At 44.9% G+C, this 20,810-nt stretch overlaps 1 protein-coding gene and 1 non-coding gene across 2 annotated transcripts; both read right to left on the minus strand.

Moving 5' to 3' along the window:
* Nucleotides 1-79: 79 nt before the first annotated feature.
* On the minus strand, nt 80-20,758 carry bud23 (BUD23 rRNA methyltransferase and ribosome maturation factor). Its single transcript, XM_007894473.2, has 12 exons — nt 20,654-20,758; nt 16,334-16,371; nt 15,054-15,149; nt 13,998-14,080; nt 13,494-13,590; nt 12,601-12,697; nt 12,089-12,139; nt 8,277-8,362; nt 6,747-6,792; nt 4,093-4,148; nt 1,720-1,809; nt 80-1,419 (listed from the first exon to the last, which is right to left on the minus strand). Exons 1-12 carry the CDS (start codon nt 20,699-20,701, stop codon nt 1,365-1,367), a joined length of 843 nt encoding a protein of 280 aa, XP_007892664.1. The 5' UTR covers nt 20,702-20,758; the 3' UTR covers nt 80-1,364.
* Nucleotides 3,328-3,461, minus strand: LOC121848619. Its single transcript, XR_006084995.1, has one exon.
* Nucleotides 20,759-20,810: the final 52 nt, after the last annotated feature.

The following is a 20,810-nucleotide window of genomic DNA, read 5'->3' on the forward strand; positions in this document are numbered from 1 at the left end:
ACAGCAGAACTGGTTAATGAAAGTAAAGCCAACTGTGGGAGATACATTTCAAGCCAGAACCCACTGCCACCAAACTTGGTTTTTCCATGATTTAGTTTTCTCTTTAATAATGTAAAATTGTAACATAGGTTGAGAGGAACAACTCAGATCAGCTGAATCTAGATATAAGCTAATACCCTGCAAATAACAAGTAAATAATGAAATATTACTGAACAGTGGGAGAATAGAATACATTCTTTAAACTTTATACACAAGAGATCCACAAAGGTCCAGTGCAGTCTGAGGCTAACACCAATTAGGTGCAAATCCCAGAGAGGACAAATATTCACAGAAATATAAAGATTTACAAAACCCTGGGCTTTATTTTACATCTGCCCACCAATTCCAATCAGTGTCAATTATATTAATCCATACTGATTGAAAGGAGTCTGTAGTTTTAAAAGTTCTGTAAATTCTTTTACATTTAGCTGCACATTAATTTCTAACAAAGTCTTGATTCTCCTTACTGAGCAAAACACTTGAGAGAACTGTGCAAGGAATCCTGACAAACTCTTGATGGTTGTTGAATGGAAGTTACAATGTTGAATTGAAATAATGAATCCTGAAACTAGTTTTATTTCTGGTTCAATATCCAACTTACAAAACATTGGTAAACGTCTGAAAAAAAATTTCTGCTTTGCTTTTTAAATTTTTTAATGTCAGTTTATATGCCATTATTCACTGNAAAAAACTATTTTAGTAATTATCTACAGTAACATCTCTGCTTTATCACAATACATACAAATGAATTTTCGTGGGGAAATTCCTTCTCTGTTCCTCATCTCTTCATAAGCTTGTCAGGCAAACTGGATGACAGTTAGGACGCTGCATAAACAGCTTCTCCGAATTGCAGTTCTATTTTCATAACCTACTGATCATAAAGTGGACATCCTTCAGGTGAGGCTGATCAGCCCTGCCTATTAAAGTCATTAGGGAAAGCATCTTCAAGTGGAGGAAAAAGCAATTGTCTTTCTCTCTCCTACAACCTAAAGCTGGAAAGATGTTCATGAATTTAAACCTCAGAATGTGTTGAAGTGAAAGGAGCCAGGTTGGAACAGGAAGTGGGAAGCATCCTGCACTAACATTTGAGTATTGAAACAATGCACACTTTATGCACATTCAAAACCAAAAAGCTTTGTAAGTCGTCACGGCACCCATACAGCTCAAGTCCATCTGGAGTTTGCTAATCATCATTGTTCAGGGTTGCGTTTTGAACCCTTAAACACAATAATCTGAGATCTATAAAAAGGCACACAGATAAAACCAAGGAACAAGCCATCCCAAGCTGTATAATTGAAGCAGTGACCACTTCAGCAATATCCATCCTAAAAATGATTCTTCCTCTTCCTTCCAGTGTATTTTGTGTCATCTCGAACAGTTCTGTGGAAGGTTGAAGGAAAGAATTTATGCAATTCTGGCTTACACTCATTTACTGTACATCAGTCTCCTACATGCCCTAGACACATGCATTCAGACCTTTCAAATTTAAATTTGAATGTAAACATCCATGGATTTCAAAAGTATCCTCATTTGTTACACGTTAAAATCTCTGATACAAATAAAAGTGGTTTATTTGAGTTTTCGATGAGCTACAGCTTGTGAAAATTCTGTTTCCTAAAGTGTTAACTGTGCTGAAATATTTGCTTTTAGAGTTAACGCTATAAAGTTCACTCCACTTACCTCCCCTGACGCCTTCGCCGTTCTTTCTTTTCCAAAATCCAGTCCCTACTTTTCTTCGCTGATTTTCCCTTCATATTTCTATGTCTCATCCTGTGGGTAAAAATCAAATAGGAGCTCGTTCAAACTATTGCAACCATTAAGCCACCAAGGCGTAAAAGTTTCAGAATACAAATGTAATATTCCTCAGAATTTTGTACATTATTGCCTATCTTCTCCACACCCCCAGCTTTTTTTCTTGGTAACAAGAGGCAGGATGGTCTAACAACGATCTTTAAATTAACATTAATTTGATTGTAAAGAAAATAATGCTTTAAAAACGGTCAATTTTGCACATTCCTTGATAGCAAATAGTTTAGGGCTGAGAACTACTTTAATAATAATAATCCTTACATTTGATATAGCGCTTTTCACGTCGGGAGGACATCCCAAAGCGCTTCACAGAACACACTGTAAAGTGAATTGACTGTATATTTGTGGGCGAACGCGGCAGCCAATTGCGCACAGCAATGTCCCACAAACAGTCGTAGATTGAAAATGACCAATTTATTATTGTTTTTGGTTTTGGAGGGATTATTATTAGGCTCTGTGTGGAGTAAGGAAACTTGCCCAAGGTTTCGCCCTCTGCCTGGAATTGAACTCGGGTCTCTCACTTGCAAAGCGAGTGCTCTAACCACTGAGCTACAGGACTCCACTGTAAGAGTTGTTGCAAATTGTTGCAACTATAATTCAGTCTTGACTCTACTAAGCAGCTACAAGGCAAAAGTGAACATCGGCAGTATAGTAAACTAAAGTGCGACACTATGGAATAGATTTGTGGCTTCACTCCACTACACATTGGAGATAGCAGGCAAGTGGAGCCCTGTAGCTCAGTGGTTAGAGCACTCGCCTCACAAGCGAGAAACCTGGGTTCGATTCCCGGCAGGCGAAACCTTGGGCAAGTTTCCTTACTACACACGCCTAATAATAATCGCTCACGAAAAAAAATAATAATAAATTGGTCACTTCAATCCACGATTGTTTGTGGGTCACTGCTGTGCACAATTGGCTGCCACGTTTCGCCCACAAATATACAGTCAATTCACTTGACAGTATATTCTGTGAGCCGCTTTGAGACGTCTAGAAGACGCGAAAAGCGCTATATCAAATGCAAGGATTATTATTATTTTACAAAAGCCAGGTCAGTCCACACAACGCATCTTCTTCATGCATGTCTAAGAGATTCACAGGAAATGATTCCAAAACTGACTCACCAGCACCACCCAAGTGGACACTACATACATGGACCTGAACAATAAGTGTTGGCAATCTGTCCAACTGTGGATATAGTATGCAACTCACTCCTGCCCTCATCTAACATCCACACTCCTATACTTGCAGCAGATATCAGTAGACAGCAATCGAAAATATAGGCTGATGGTTTCATATTCCTCTGATACTGAATGTAATGAGCTAATTCAGTACGTATCTGGGATCTTACTAGCATTTTTAAATTACAAAGTTTGAAAAATGGGCTAACTTTTCAGATTCCCTTCAGGACACTTAACTTTTTAAATCTCAGCCAGAAAGTACATGGGATCCAATCAGTTTCTGAATAATTTTCCAAAGAGCAATTGTAAGAGGCAGGAAAATATGACAGCTCATTGCTTAGAGTTGTCACAACAATGATCCTCTCCGTTACTATAGGTCTCTGGCCAACACAGCAAGGGAGGCTGCAACCCTTCACTGTATTACTGCAAAAGACCAATAAAGTCAGATGAGGAATTACAGACACTCCACCTACAAGTGTTAACATATGGGGTAGATATTAAAACATTGTGCAGCACTTCTAGCAATTGCTCTATCTATAAAAGTGGGCCGCTTTTATCCTCCAGTTTCTCCAAAATATCTTAATAATAATAATCCTTGCATTTGATATAGCGCTTTTCACGTCGGGAGGACGTCCCAAAGTGCTTCACAGAACACTGTAAAGTGAATTGACTGTATATTTGTGGACGAACGCGGCAGCCAATTGCGCACAGCAATGTCCCACAAACAGTCGTAGTCTTTCAGCACAGGAAGACCAACTTAGCTGTCATTTGCTAAATACACTATGTTCATTAGAAACTAAAGAACTTGAAAGGTCCATATGTGCATTTTATTTGCATCCAAGTTTCAAATGAATCTGTTAATGCAGTAAGGCTCTCACACTAAACTCTGGCTTCCACAGCTTCAGTGGCACACCAATCACTGTCAAGTCAACCTTCATTTATAACAGTATGAAAGTCATGCAGACGACATGATCAGTGTTATTTGGGGACATGGTGTCAAGTAAGATTTTAGTCACTTCCTTTATAAGTTGGTAGTACCCTTAACAAGCTGAAATGAACACCATACCTAGCATTCGTGAACTGCACCTCTGTTTGTTGCTTCACCTCTTCTGTTCCAAGGCCCTAAAGGGGAAACACATGTTTACACTGTTGTATTTGTTGCCAATCTGATTCAATTTAACACTGCATGTTAAAATGAACACCAAGCCATCATCACAGAGACAGTCAATGACCTCATCTCCTCTGAAGAGCTTCTTCCCACAACCTCCAACCTCACAGCCCTGCACTGTCCACCTCTACCTCCTCCCCAAGATCCACAAACAGGGCTGTCCTGAGAGACCTATTGTTTCAGTCTGTTCCTGCTCCACCGAACTGATCTTCTCATATCTGGACTCCATTTTATATTTACACGTATTGTTTCAGCAGTCCAGGCAAGGAAATATCTTTCAGAGGAAATAAGTGAAAGCTGTCCTTCCCCACTCATATTAAACAAGCCCATCAAAAATAATTTGCACATTAGTGTTAGAATGTTAACCATGAGTAGTTGTAGGCAAATTCTCTAAATACAGTCAAACCCGTCTACAACAACCTCACAGGGGATTGGGTCAAACTGTCCTTTACATAAGGGTGGCCTCTGAGTAACAGTTTGTTAGTGTGCAAACTGGACTTTTTCAGGGAGTGAAGACCCTGATCTCGGAAAGACATAAGAGTAAAAACAGTAAGTTCAATTTTTAAACTATTTGAAGTTCTAGAACATAGGTGTAAATCAGAAAACTAAATGCAACACAAGAGGCTGTGCGACGACATCACAAAATTAACGAGACATCACAGATCTAGATCAAGCTCGTGAGCTTTTTATTTAAAAGCATTCAACAATGAACAGAGCAGATACTGGAATAGTGTCAAGTTTGAGAGCATAATGGGATCGCAGATTAATCTAGTGGGAAGGTCTACAATAAGACGATCTGAACTATTCAAATACGGTCAACTTCCACATGTATGTAGATAACACCCAACTCTACCTCTCGGCCTCCACCCTTGACTCCAGGACCAACTGCTGTGCTGACAGAATGTCTGTCAAACATCAAGTCCTGGATAAGAGCTAACTTTCTTCAAGACGAGGCTCTCCTGATTGCCTCCCGTCAGCACCTCCTCACCTCAGACGCTAACAGCATCACCATCCATGGTTGCACACTCAACCTTGCTAAACCAGTCCAGAACCTTGGGGTCTTGTTTGACCCTCAACCATCCTTTCTACCCCACATCTGCGTCATGACCCGCTCTGCCTTCCCCCGCCTCCGCAACGTCTCCCGGCTCTGCCATTGTCTCACACCGCAGGCCGCTGAAACCCTCATACACGCCTTCATTACATCGAGGCTCGACTATGAAAACTCATTGCTTGTCGACCTCCCCAACTCCTCCCTCCACAGGCTGCAGATCACCCAGAACTCTGCAGCTCGTGTCCTCTCTCACACGAGGCTCCACGACCCTATCATCCCCATCCTTGCCCAACTCCACTAGCTTCCATCACACAGAGGATACAGTTCAAGATCCTGGTCCTAACCTTCAAAGCCCTCCCCGGTCTTGCTCCCCCCTACCTCTGCGACCTCCTAACCCTCTACCATCCTGTTCGCTCCCTCCACTCAGCGAGCTCCAGCCTGCTTCACATCCCCCGTCTTACTCGCCCCACTGTTGATGGGTGGGCCTTCTGCCACTCGGCCCCCCCTCTGGAACTCCATCCCGCAATCCCTCCATTTCGCCCCCTCCCTTGCCACTGTCAAGAACCATCTCAAGACCCGCCTCTTCGACCGTGCTTTCGATCTCCCTGCTTCCCCCCTGCCCTCCACCTTCCCTCACCCTGACCCCCAGTTTGGGTCTGTAACTCTGTCTGTTCGGCGCCTTGGGACGTGAAAGGCGCTATACAAATGTAATTTTATTGTTGTTTGTTGTTGTATTTTAACTCAGAATTTGAAAATCTGCCTTAGATTGTTCATTTCCTTTAATCGGGCTGGATTTAAACTAATCTATGAATACTGAAAGCACAATGTTGTCGCATACTGCATCACCCAGGTTTACTTTCAAAAGAAAAGCAAGCACCTAGAAAATAAAATAGTTACCAAATGGCTGGTTCATACATTAAATTACAATCTCTACCAAGGGTTACTGTCACAGTAGCAGTAGTCCACATAATTCAGAGAGAATTATTTGATATTTTGCAGATTTTGAAATATATTTCTGGATGAATTTAAATGATAGCATCACAAAACAACTTGTATATTTTAAAGAAATAAAAATACAATCTCTACACACAGACTACACTGTCAAAACTTAGAGGGAAGATCCAGCTTCCCTTGTACAAGATTATCACCAGTCCATTGTAAAGAGTGTCATTTTCCCACAAGAGAGACAACATGAGTGCAAGGAATCGTTCAATGCATTGATACAATGCAATACAATATAAATTTACACTTAGCTGAACCTCACTTGAACAAACCCCCTCAGGACCAGCAGAAAAGATTGTTATATTGGGGGTTCACTATATTAGGGTTTGGCCGTCAAAGAGGTGCAAAAAAAAATTGTGTCTTGCCGTTGGGATCATTAAAACCATGGGGTTGTTAAAAGCAGGGTTCATTATAGTGAGGTTCGACTGTACATAGCATCTTTCACATCAGAAGGATGTCCGAAAGGGCTTAAATGATGGAAGTAGATAGAAGAGGTTACCTTTGGTAAACTATCTGAGACTCCAGCAAACAAACACAAGAAGAATCTGAGAAGAAAAAATTAATAGTCAAGACATAAATTGCACCAGGTTATAATTTGAAAGAACTAAACTTAGGAACATAAGAAATTACAACAGAAGGTTATTTAACTCATCTTTGCCAGACTATCCATGGCCCATGTACTACAAACCTCTCCTAATCCCAGCTCCATACAATATCCTTTAATATTTACAATCCCAATCTCTTAAATCCCTCAACTCATTTCTCTTGTATAGTTCTTAGGCCAGCAGACTCAGAAACATGTCCTCATCTCAGTCCTAATGTTGCCCTAAGTCTAAGGTTATGTTCTCTTGTTATTAATACCATTGGAAAAAACTCACTCACTGCTTAATTTGTCTGGCTCTTTCGTAATTCTAAACACTCTGATCAAATCACCTCTTAGCCTCCTCAGTTCCAGAGATTATAGCCCCAACCTAACGAATAGTTTAGCTCTCACATCCCTGGTATCAACCCACACTCCCCAAAGCTCTCCTTCCTGTAATGAGGCAGCCAAAATTCCAAGCAGTTCTGCAAGGGCAGTCTCACTAGTGCCCTGTAAAACAATAGAACTTTACTGGCACAGACTGGTTGGGCTGAATGCCCTGTTTCCATGCTACATATTCTTTGTACTTCTTTGCTTTTAAATTACCCTAGCATTTTATTTGCCCTGCTAACAGCTCTCTTCATCTATGAACTACCTTCCAGTGGCCTGTTTAGCACTGTATAACCCCATAATAGCCCTTATAGCATGAATGCACTAAAAGATTGCCGCTTTACTTTGTCAAGGACGTCACTTCCAGCTGTGTGAGAAGCGACATGGCTTCCTGTGCTAAAAATGACCAACTTCTGGGTCATAAGATTACAGCCAACATAATTTCCTCCATGATACACATGTTGGAAGAGAGCCCACACAAATGTGCAATGAATGCAGTGGTGCTGACTGGCATCGCTGCCCCATTATAAGCCTGGCTTAGATGTCTTGTAAAAGGTAGAAGTTTATCAACGCCCAATTGCCACCTTTTAGCAAGACTCCACCGTAGCACACCAAAGTCCCTTCGTTTATGTTTCCTTCTAGAACTTTCCCACTTAATTTATATGTTGAACTCCTATTTTGATAGCAAAAATACAAGACTTCATATCTGGCTACTTTGAATCCAGTTGCCACACTTCTAATCTTTCACTTAATCCATCAAGATCTTTTTGCATATAACCTGAACCTTAAATCATTTTATTTACACCACAGTGTAAAATGCAAGCACATTATTTTCATTATTTTCAATTTATGGAAAATTAACAGTTAATCTTTTGTCTGATCAAAATGGAGGCAAACATTATAGTGGAGGAATAGACATACTAGAACAAAGAATACAGGCATAAATATAGTTAAGAGTAATGGTCCTTTGGACTTGCAATTAGTCCCATTAGTCCCAGTAATGGACTTGCAATTAGTCTCATCAGAGCTGAAAGGAATAGCAGTGATGCTACTACTTACTTCTTTGCTTTGGTGCTGTTGGGATAGTCCACCACCATCCCTCCTGTGAAACCAGCCTTCATTGCCTGCGCTGTGATTAACTCCAGCTGCAAGCAAAAACAAATTGGGTTTGATTTTGGTTGTAATTATAATATTAATCCTCGCATTTCATATAGCGGCTTATAGTAGAGTCCTGTAGTTCAGTGGTTGGAGCACTCACCTCGCAAATGAAAGACCTGGATTCTATTCCCGGTGGGGCAAAATGTTGGGCATGTTTCCTTACTTCACACGTGCCTGTTTACCTAACAGTAAGTGGGAACCCAGTTGTCAGTTGATTGTCGGATTGGTTTTCCGGAGATAATAATCCTTGCAAAAAAAATTAATAATTTGGTCACTCAATCCACGACTGTTTGTGGAACACTGCTGTGTGCAATTGGCTGCCGCGTTTCGCCCACAAATATAGTCAATTCACTTAAAGTATATTCTGTGAAATGCTTTGAGATGTCTAGAAGACTTGAAAAGCGCCATATCAAATGCAAGGATTATTATTATCACGTCTTGGAGATGTCTCAAAGCGCTTCACAGAATATACTGTGAAGTGATTTGACTGCATATTTTGCGGGCGAAACACAGTAGCGAATTGCTCACAGCAGTGTCCCACAAACAGTCGTGGATTGAAGTGACCAATGTATTATTTTTTTTAAGGAATTATTACCCACGGAAAAGCGATCTACTAACTGACCAACAACCGGATTCCTACTTACTGCTAGGTAAACAGAGGCATGTGGAGTAAGGAAACTTGCCCAACGTTTCGCACTGTCGGGCATCGGTTGTGAGGCGAATGCTCTAACCATGTAATAATGTAATATTTATCTATATGAATAATTTAGCATAAGTGGAAGCAACAGCTGATACTGCTACCAGGAAGACATCTAACACTTAGCGCTACAGAAATGGGAGTTGGAGCCAGGTACAGTGAGACTGCAATCCGTGTGTCAAAAACATAATTATAGGATTGCACACGGCTGCTAACAACTTCTCCAGGACCATTAAAGGCTGACATCATTAAGTGGAAAGCATCCATTTCCAGGAATCTCAAGGTTAACATTCTAGTCACCAGAATGCCTCTTATTTGGATGCAGTTTTACAGCACAGAACAATATAGATTGCAGTATGATTTGTAAACCATCCTCTACTACCCTTGGAAAAGGCTACCCCCTGAGACCCTCACAAAGGCCCTCGCATCATCAAACATCCTATCCCTCTGGCCTTCCACCCGCAGAGATCCTGAAGCAGCCGTCCAGCTGCTCCATGATCGCCTCTCCTCCACCTTCAACTCCCTCGTCCCCCTGAAATCCAGGACCATCTCCAAACTCTCCCGATCCCCCTGGTACAACAACCATCCCCGGCGCCAAAAAACCCAAACCTGGCTGCTCGAGCGCAGATGGCGGAAAACTGGCCTGACATTTCACCACCAACTGTGGCTCGAGCATCTCCACAGCTACTGCCGTTCTTTGACACACGCAAAAACAGCCTTCTACTCCCAACATCATCTTGGGAGGCTAAACACAACCCTAAAATCCTTTTTTCCACCACCCACTACCTCCTCCGTGCCCCCCCTCAGGCCTCCTCAATCTTCATATCAAATGCCAAATGCGAGGAGGTCATGAACTTCTTTTCATCTAAAATACATAACATCCGCCAGGCAGCCTCATTCGCCTGCCTCTTGTCACCCACCACCTCCTCTCCGTCTCCCTCACCATCATAAGCTCCTACCACGAACCGCATCCTACATTCCTTCCTCCCCATCTCTCCCTCCTCCATCTCACCAACCATCACCTCCATGAAACTCATCACCTGCTGCCTCGACCTACTCACCACTAACTTGCTGGTCACCCAGCTCCCCCTCCTCTGCCCACTACTGGCTGACATCATCAACCAGTCCCTCTCCTCTGGATCAGCCCCTGCCCTCCTCAAAACTGTTATCATCACACCCCTCCTCAAAAAATCTTCCCTAGATCCCTCAAACTCCAGCCACTATCGCCCTATTTCTAACCTGCCCTTCCTTGAAAAGTCCTAGAATGCATTGTTGTCAATCAACTTTGCGCACACCTCTCCTCCCACTCCCTCTTCGAACCCCTCCAGTTCAGTTCCCGCCCTGCCCACAGTACAGAGACTGTGCTTGTGAAAGTCACAAACAACATCCTCCCCATCTGTGACCAGGGCTCCCTGAACCTCTTCGCCGTGTTCGACACAGTCAATCACGCCATCCTCCTCCACCGCCTTTCCTCTGTCATCCAACTCTGTGGGACCGCACTCCCCTGGTTCGGTCCTACCTCACAAACTGCCAGCAGTACATCTGCACAAACGGCTTCTCCTCACACTCTCACCCGGTTACCTGCGGGTTACCCCAAGGATCCACCCTTGACCCCCGCCTCTTTCTGATCTACATGCTCCCTCTTGGGGATGTCATCCGCAGACATGGGGTACATTTCCACATGTATGCGGACAACACCCAACTCTATTTTTCCACCTCTCTTTGCGACCCCCAGTCCCCTGATGTTCTGTCAGTCTGCCTGTCAGATCTCAGGGACTGGATGAGCACAAATTTCCTTCAGCTGAACGTTGACAAGACGGAAGACATACTCTTTGGCTCTCGTCAACGTCTAAAGTCTCACGGCTCTCACCTCCTCCACCTCCCCAACCTCCCCCTAAAACTCTCCGAACCCGTATGCAACCCAGGCGTCAGGTTCGACCCCCAATTATCCTTCCTCCCCACATCCGGTCCCTCACCGCTTTCTTCCACCTCCGAAGCATCGCCCGTCTCCGCCAATACCTCACTCCGAAAGCCGCTGAAACCCTGGTCCATTCCTTTGTCACCTCTCGGCTGGACTATTCTAACTCCCTCCTCGCCGGTCTCCCATCCACTACCATCCATAAAATCCAGATTATTCAAAACTCTGCCGCCCGCATTCTCACTCGCACCAAACTCTGTTCCCTGATCACCCCAGTCCTTGCCAGACTGCACTGGCTGCCTGTCCCAGAGAGGATCAACTTCAAGATTCTCACCCTTGTCTTCAAATCCCTCCACTCCTCTGCACCCCCTCTACCTCTCATATCCCAAACGGTACCAATACCATTGCCTTCGTTCCTCCGAGTCCTCCACTCCACCCTCGGCGGCCGTGCCTTCAGCCACTATGCCCCTAGGCTCTGGAACTCCCTTCCTCACTCCCTTCGCCTCACTCTCTCTCTTCCTATTTTCAGGTCTCTGCTGAAGACCTTTCTTTTCGACAGCACCTTTGGTCACCTTCCTCCCTCTCCCCCTGGCTCAGCCCCGGGATCCGTTACTGTGATGAAGTGCTCTGAGACACCGTCCGGCGTGGAGGGCGCTATATAAATCCAAGTTGTTGTTGTTAAAATTTGAAAAACAACTCGTGTCATAAGATTTTCAGAATTTCTTTTTACTTCTTTAACACAGCATTTATGTAAGCATCCTTCACACAGAATAGCATCTTGCAGCACTGAAACGTCAGTTCTTCTGACAAATTGGAATTGCTGTGTCACTATAGCACAGCAATATAAATTAATGTAGGGCCTCACACATTGAGAGGACGCCTGAAAGTGCTTCACTGGGGACAAGCCCCCCTCCAATTGGGGGGTGAGGGGGGGGGGGCAGAAGAAGAAAGTGGCCAAAAGAAAATGAAAAGATAGATCTTGAAGAGTGCCTGAGAAATCTGCCTTTTGACAGTCACGGTTCACTCAGCATGCAATACATCAGTTGAATAAATAGAATAAGAACATCTGCTGTTCAATTCTATATTTTTGTAACAAACCTGCTCTGAGTTCTCAGGGTACATCTGAAACACAGCTCTACCTCCTCGAGCCTGTAAAACAGACCAACAAATTCACAGAAAATAGCTATGCTGGTCACTAAAACAATGAAATGATTGTGCCTGTTCTGCTCGATTCAATCCAGTTATGCTTTTATTGTTTCTTTCCTAAGGCAATGTTTCTTTGTTCAAGGAAAACAATAATAAGCCACCCCAAACACTAATGATACTGCCCTCCTCAAAAAAAACTTCATGATGAGTAATAGTGTGAATAAGTAAGCTTGAACAGGGAAAAGAGGAGATACAAATTAAAATTCCTTTCCTAATTCTTCTGATGTAATTTTAGATCGAATGTGTATATATGCAGAATTGCTCAATTAACACTTTTCAATCTATATTTCAGGTCAATACTTAAGATGATGGTCTATAAACAACTCAAGACATGTACACTTAGAATCAATTAATCCTTGCAGTAGCTGACCAGAAATGTTGTGGTTCTGTAGATTGGAGCTTACCAGGCTGGCATATAAGGAGCTGAAAAACTTGTACAACCTCTTAGGAGGACTGTGACTTTTCTTATCTGCATTGCACAGCCACTGGAGGGCAGAAATACTGAAGAAAGAAAAAACATAGTTAAAGGCATTCTTTCTACAGACTGTTCTTTTGCATATCCAGGCCCTGCCCCTGAAGCAAAGAAGCAAATGAAGACTACAAGTAAGGTGACCACAATGTTGTTGCACTCAATTTATCCTCCTTTAGTTAAAATCCAATTGTTTAATTGCCTTCTTCATTATCATACCAAATGCAGTTTCATTTTGGCACTAATAATGTAGCTAGAATATAATACAGAACACTAAGTATACAGTGTTGTGGAATTTTAAACATAAATGAGTAAAAGGTATGTATGTCAAATAAAGAATCAATTAAATAATAAATAACCGTTCCATCTGATACAGGAACTTTCAGATCAAAACGTCTCAAAGCACTTCACATATGCTGTAAAGTGTAGTGACTGCGTATTTTGTAGTTGAATCCAATAGACAATTTGCACATTGGGAAAAACTTTCTTCTCTTTTTGAGTAGTGTCATGGGATCTTTAAGTCTACCTATACATGCAGATGGGATCTTAGTTTAACATCTCATATGAAGGACGGCACCTCTGAAATACAGTGCTTCCTCTGAACTGCAAAGTCCCACCAGCGCGCTTGAACCAACAACTTTTGACTCAGAGGCAAGAGTGCTACCAACTGAGTGAGGCTGACACCTAAAATTCTCCCACTGTACCTGAATTCTAATACTTGTCTCAGTGGGTATTCACACTACCTAATTGCAAACCCAATCCAACATGGGGACAAAAAGAATGATTGAGTATCACTGTGCCAATTCAGTCATTTTCCGTTGCTAATACCTGATGCAGCCATCAAAAGTACCAGGCCGGAATGGGACTCCTTGACCCATGTCCCCCAAAATGAGATCACCCTCCACCTCTCTCTCCAATGCGATATCTGGTAGGAAAATGAAGCAGAACAAATACAGGGTCATATAATACAAGAGTTGAGAGAACAGTATTTTCTTTGTATTGTATAGCACATTGCCTAAAACACTGGTGTAGAAGTTAACAAATAAGAACTGTGCATATAGGTCCAATACTTTGGAGACTGTGTTGAAAGCAAAAAAAGGCAGACTAAAAAGGGCTGACAATTCACTGCTATCACTTGGATGGTGCAGGAAGTGTCATCTGATGTTATTTCCTGCACAAGCACTTTTTTATTGCTCTTATTAAATACGCATGAGCAAATTCTGCAAGATAGTTGCATGTTTGAATGTTTACAACAGAGGTACAAAGAACAAAGCTTTCAACTAAAGTTTATCCATATCATTGTTGGCCAACATCTCCAGCTACTGCACTTACCAAGCATGGCAATGCTGATATCTAAACCAACCCAGTAATGTCCCTCTTCTGTGAGATAGTCTCCACTCAATCCTGAACCACACCTAGAAAAAATACAGAAACATATTTTAGTCACCTTCTCCAGTGGTATAAATCTAATAGTAAGGCCTTTCATGTATCTCAGTAGTGTGTAGCCTCAATTACCTTCCTAGTAGATGGAACAAATTGCCCCTTCCTACCCGTGGATAATCAAGGTTTTAATTTTATGTCGAAAGGAGTATTCTTAGTGCATTTTTATACATTTAATTATTTCATTTTTTGTGCATATGTTGCCATTTGACATACTGAAATCATGTGTGTGTCAACAGCATGCAGCCATCAATCACAAACAGGACAAAACCACACATGCACACATTTCACTTTGAAGCATATAAAAGAGACAGAATGCACTAAAAGGTACAGGTGGAAACAAAAACTGGAAGTACCTACTCTTTCCCACTTTAACCACAGATATCCACTACAATTCTGGCAATTTTGTCAATTCACTTTTCAGCAACTTGACATGCGCGCTTGTCAATTGATGCCGTCCCTTTCTCTCTCCCCTCCCATCCCCCCATATGAAAGAAATGAAAAGAAACGCATGGAGACAAAGAATATTTTCAACAGACGAAAGGTACTTTCAACACTTCTTTCCTCAATAATCAGCTACTTAGCCACAAGTATCCCGCAGCAGCGCTAATAATCTTAGGATACATTTAAGGTTATCAAACATACACTTTTTTAAAAACAAAACTGGCCTTTGCATGGTCGAACAAATATTATTCTACGAAAAACCACCATAGAATCCTAAATTCCTGCTGCCAGGCTGAGAGCTCTAGGGGATAGCAAAAAAAAATCTCAAACAGTGCCATTCTTACACAACTATTGTTCAGTTAAAACTATTAGGTGAAGACTGCTCAGGCTGTAACAGTTGGGCAACTGAAAAAGGAAACGTTTAAATAAAACCTCCACCAAAAATTGTTAGCATTCAATGAAAATCAGCTTTTATTAGAATTTTTAAAGAATAAACAACCATACCCAACATCCAACAAAAAACAAGGTTGGTTTTCAGGTAAATTTAGTAGCTCAACGGCTCTTTCTGACATCTGTGTCTGGATTCCAATCATACGAGAGCTGCAAAGTGAAAAAAAAGTAATTAACTGCATAATCAAGTCTATACATTACACCAGTAGCATTCTTCGTTTTTTAAATAAAACAAGGTATCTTTTTTTTAAAAAATTGTCCTTTATTCCCATTTCTCTATAAAGTGGGTAGTGACACTGCGTTAAGATCTTTGCTGCCCACCAAAACACACAGACAAGATCTCAGATGATCTAAACTAAGTCTTAATAATAATAATCCTTGCATTTGATATAGTGCTTTTCACGTCTTCTAGACGTCTCAAAGTGCTTCACAGAATATGCTGTAAAGTGAATTGACTGTATATTTGTGGGCGAAAAGTCATCTCCCTCATTGAAGCACTCCCTCAGTTAGAGTTAGAGTTTCACCTTATGTTATAAGCTCAAGTTCTAGTGTGGGCTGCAACCCATGAACATCTGATCCAGAAGTGAATCTTTCAGGTTTGAGCCCAAACCAAGTAGACTGTTGCAGCCACTTAGTAACAAGAATCCCACAGCAATGCTAATAATCCTAGGATACATTTACGTTTATCAAACATTCACTTTTTTTCAAAAACAAAAATGTCCTTTGCATTGTTGAACAAATATTATTCGAAGAAAAACCACTGCAGAATCCTTCAATTAGTAAAAATGAACTAGTGTCCAGAACGTAATATGTTCACACAAATGTGAACACTGATTGGCAAATAAACCACCCTCTCGTAAATAGTATGGCAATCATTTGAAGGTTATGGATTCAAGTCCACGTCCGGACTTCAGCTCACAGTCCAGTCTAAAACTCCAGTGATGTATTATTTGAAGTGCACTTGTGAATTGAAGCAAACCCTTTCTCTCTCTCCTTTGGATGCGATGCTAAACCAAGGTCCTGTTTGCCATTCAAGTGGACGTTAAAAAGTTCCATGGCATTGTTTGAAAAGTTAAAGGAGCTTCCCCTTATGTCCTGGCCAACAAATGGTCATTCAGTTCATGCTCATTTGTGGTACCTCCTGTGCCTACAAATACACACTTCGCAGCAATTCCCTGTGAAGTGGTTTGAGACGTTTTGGCATTATTGGCACTACATCAAATCCAAGGAATATTACAACTAATTGATAGTGCGTATATTGCAGTACAACTTCATGTGAATAAGTCTACAAAAAAGAATGGAGTAGAAGGTTACAGAAAGCTCAGAAAACTTACTTCTGGGTATATTTTCTTGCTTCTTGCTCATTGTAAAACTGTGAAGAGAAAGAAAAATGACTTTCAATCTACTCCAGAAATCAACCTTATTGTGATTATTGTAAATAATACCGTGTATAGGTTAGCTGATTCTTACCACATAATTAATAGTCTTTGGAAGCCAGAGACTTACAATTAACACTGTCTTAAATAGAAAACACAAATGCAAAGGCAAGACTATCCTTAAACTCAGGGGAGCGATCATCTTCAAGGCCATTTTGTTTTCAAATTTAAGATTGCTCAAAAATAAGGAAAATTCGGCCTTAATTTACATGCCGGCTCTTTTTAAAATCTGAATTGTTTAACAAAATGGTATTACTGGCTAAGACAGAGTGGAATTTCAAGCCAATTGTATCTCCAAAGGAAAGGGGAAAATAAATTCTGTTTCATGTTTCCACACAGTGGATCGAGGAGACATTTGCCCGCAGAAGGAAAAAAATAATATGAGGTCAAATTGACCTGAATCACTTTTGTGCCCTATTAGCAGCTTGTTCAGAGTTGCTCTGACAGATGTATTGGAGCAGACTGCTTTTCCAGCATTGAGGCAATGTGTTCAGCAAAGGGAATAACAGAATGTGTGTGGAGGGGGGGGGGGATGGAGAATGCAGAACAGTGAGAAATTAACAGCATTGCTAACAATATAATAGACTGCCAGCTCTGCGCAAAAATTCAATTAGACAATTACCATTTCATATTCTGCAAAGAGCGCAAAACTAAATTTGGTTGAAGATGACTTTTCTACACATTCAATCTCATCCTCCAGTTACAATCCTATCGTTTGCCCATTACAGCATAGCCTGTACACTGACAAGATTACACCCCAAGCTCAGCCCAGGCCTGTCCATTGAGGGCATTACACTGAGGGCATTACACACTGAGCCCACCCCAGGCTGTACACTGAGGGCATCACACACTGAGCCCACCCCAGGCTGTACACTGAGGGCATTACACACTGAGCCCACCCCAGGCTGTACACTGAGGGCATTACACACTGAGCCCACCCCAGGCTGTACACTGAGGGCATTACACACTGAGCTCACCCCAGGCTGTACACTGAGGGCATTACACACTGAGCCCACCCCAGGCTGTACACTGAGGGCATTACACACTGAGCCCACCCCAGGCTGTACACTGAGGGCCTTACACACTGAGCCCACCCCAGGCTGTACACTGAGGGCATTACACACTGAGCCCACCCCAGGCTGTACACTGAGGGCATCACACACTGAGCCCACCCCAGGCTGTACACTGAGGGCATTACACAGAGCCCACCCCAGGCTGTACACTGAGGGCATTACACACTGAGCCCACCCCAGGCTGTACACTGAGGGCATTACACACTGAGCCCACCCCAGGCTGTACACTGAGGGCCTTACACACTGAGCCCACCCCAGGCTGTACACTGAGGGCATTACACACTGAGCCCAGGCCAGGCTGTACACTGAGGGCATTACACACTGAGCCCACCCCAGGCTGTACACTGAGGGCCTTACACACTGAGCCCACCCCAGGCTGTACACTGAGGGCATTACACACTGAGCCCAGGCCAGGCTGTACACTGAGGGCATTACACACTGAGCCCACCCCAGGCTGTACACTGAGGGCCTTACACACTGAGCCCACCCCAGGCTGTACACTGAGGGCCTTACACACTGAGCCCACCCCAGGCTGTACACTGAGGGCCTTACACACTGAGCCCACCCCAGGCCTGTACACTGAGGGCATTACACACTGAGCCCACCCCAGGCTGTACACTGAGGGCATTACACACTGAGCCCACCCCAGGCTGTACACTGAGGGCCTTACACACTGAGCCCACCCCAGGCTGTACACTGAGGGCCTTACACACTGAGCCCACCCCAGGCTGTACACTGAGGGCCTTACACACTGAGCCCACCCCAGGCTGTACACTGAGGGCATTACACACTGAGCCCACCCCAGGCTGTACACTGAGGGCATTACACGCTGAGCCCACCCCAGGCTGTACACTGAGGGCATTACACGCTGAGCCCAGGCCAGGCTATACACTGAGGGCATTACACACTGAGCCCACCCCAGGCTGTACACTGAGGGCCTTACACACTGAGCCCACCCCAGGCTGTACACTGAGGGCCTTACACACTGAGCCCACCCCAGGCTGTACACTGAGGGCATTACACACTGAGCCCACCCCAGGCTGTACACTGAGGGTATTACACACTGAGCCCACCCCAGGCTGTACACTGAGGGCCTTACACACTGAGCCCACCCCAGGCTGTACACTGAGGGCCTTACACACTGAGCCCACCCCAGGCTGTACACTGAGGGCCTTACACACTGAGCCCACCCCAGGCTGTACACTGAGGGCATTACACACTGAGCCCACCCCAGGCTGTACACTGAGGGCATTACACACTGAGCCCACCCCAGGCTGTACACTGAGGGCCTTACACACTGAGCCCACCCCAGGCTGTACACTGAGGGCATTACACACTGAGCCCACCCCAGGCTGTACACTGAGGGCATTACACACTGAGCCCACCCCAGGCTGTACACTGAGGGCCTTACACACTGAGCCCACCCCAGGCTGTACACTGAGGGCATTACACACTGAGCCCACCCCAGGCTGTACACTGAGGGCCTTACACACTGAGCCCACCCCAGGCTGTACACTGAGGGCATTACACACTGAGCCCACCCCAGGCTGTACACTGAGGGCCTTACACACTGAGCCCACCCCAGGCTGTACACTGAGGGCATTACACACTGAGCCCACCCCAGGCTGTACACTGAGGGCCTTACACACTGAGCCCACCCCAGGCTGTACACTGAGGGCCTTACACACTGAGCCCACCCCAGGCTGTACACTGAGGGCATTACACACTGAGCCCACCCCAGGCTGTACACTGAGGGCATTACACACTGAGCCCACCCCAGGCTGTACACTGAGGGCATTACACACTGAGCCCACCCCAGGCTGTACACTGAGGGCATTACACACTGAGCCCACCCCAGGCTGTACACTGAGGGCCTTACACACTGAGCCCACCCCAGGCTGTACACTGAGGGCATCACACACTGAGCCCACCCCAGGCTGTACACTGAGGGCCTTACACACTGAGCCCACCCCAGGCTATACACTGAGGGCATCACACACTGAGCCCACCCCAGGCTATACACTGAGGGCATTACACACTGAGCCCACCCCAGGCTGTACACTGAGGGCATTACACACTGAGCCCACCCCAGGCTGTACACTGAGGGCATTACACACTGAGCCCACCCCAGGCTGTACACTGAGGGCATTACACACTGAGCCCACCCCAGGCTGTACACTGAGGGCATTACACACTGAGCTCACCCCAGGCTGTACACTGAGGGCCTTACACACTGAGCCCACCCCAGGCTGTACACTGAGGGCCTTACACACTGAGCCCACCCCAGGCTGTACACTGAGGGCCTTACACACTGAGCCCACCCCAGGCTGTACACTGAGGGTATTACACACTGAGCCCACCCCAGGCTGTACACTGAGGGCATCACACACTGAGCCCACCCCAGGCTGTACACTGAGGGCATTACACACTGAGCTCACCCCAGGCTGTACACTGAGGGCCTTACACACTGAGCCCACCCCAGGCTGTACACTGAGGGCATTACACACTGAGCCCACCCCAGGCTGTACACTGAGGGCCTTACACACTGAGCCCACCCCAGGCTGTACACTGAGGGCCTTACACACTGAGCCCACCCCAGGCTGTACACTGAGGGCATTACACACTGAGCCCACCCCAGGCTGTACACTGAGGGCCTTACACACTGAGCCCACCCCAGGCTGTACACTGAGGGCATTACACACTGAGCCCACCCCAGGCTGTACACTGAGGGCCTTACACACTGAGCCCACCCCAGGCTGTACACTGAGGGCATTACACACTGAGCCCACCCCAGGCTGTACACTGAGGGCATTACACACTGAGCCCACCCCAGGCTGTACACTGAGGGCATCACACACTGAGCCCACCCCAGGCTGTACACTGAGGGCATTACACACTGAGCCCACCCCAGGCTGTACACTGAGGGCATCACACACTGAGCCCACCCCAGGCTGTACAGTGATTATGCCCCGGGCCCTGTGTGTGGTGGGCACTGGTCGGGTTGCGGGCACTGGTCGGGTCGCGGGCACTGGTCGGGTCGCGGGCACTGGTCGGGTCGCGGGCACTGGTCGGGTTGCGGGCACTGGTCGGGTTGCGGGCACTGGTCGGGTTGCGGGCACTGAGGGACGGGCAGTACAGGATTTACCACATCAGGCGGTGCGCGGTGCTCCGGTCTCCCTGTCCGAGACGCCATGCTCCCAGCGCGCGCCGTCCCTCCTCACGCTCAGCACGTTAGCGCGATGACGACAGCACGCCGGCCCCGCACCACGTCACTCCCCCGCCCCCTTACGAAGACCCGCCAT

This window comes from Callorhinchus milii, unplaced genomic scaffold (assembly GCF_018977255.1).
Source record: "Callorhinchus milii isolate IMCB2004 unplaced genomic scaffold, IMCB_Cmil_1.0 Scaffold3, whole genome shotgun sequence".
Classification (NCBI taxonomy): domain Eukaryota; kingdom Metazoa; phylum Chordata; class Chondrichthyes; order Chimaeriformes; family Callorhinchidae; genus Callorhinchus; species Callorhinchus milii.

Excerpts from the sequence above, each read along its gene's own strand:
- bud23 (XM_007894473.2), bottom strand. The coding sequence starts at position 20,701 with ATGGCGTCTCGGACAGGGAGACCGGAGCACCGCGCACCGCCTGATGTG. Across the intron at positions 14,081-15,053 it reads TGTTTTTTGTTGGATGTTGG|GTGTGGTTCAGGATTGAGTG; the intron begins GTATGGTTGTTT and ends TATTTTTTCTAG. Across the intron at positions 12,698-13,493 it reads ACTTTTGATGGCTGCATCAG|TATTTCTGCCCTCCAGTGGC; the intron begins GTATTAGCAACG and ends TTCTTTCTTCAG.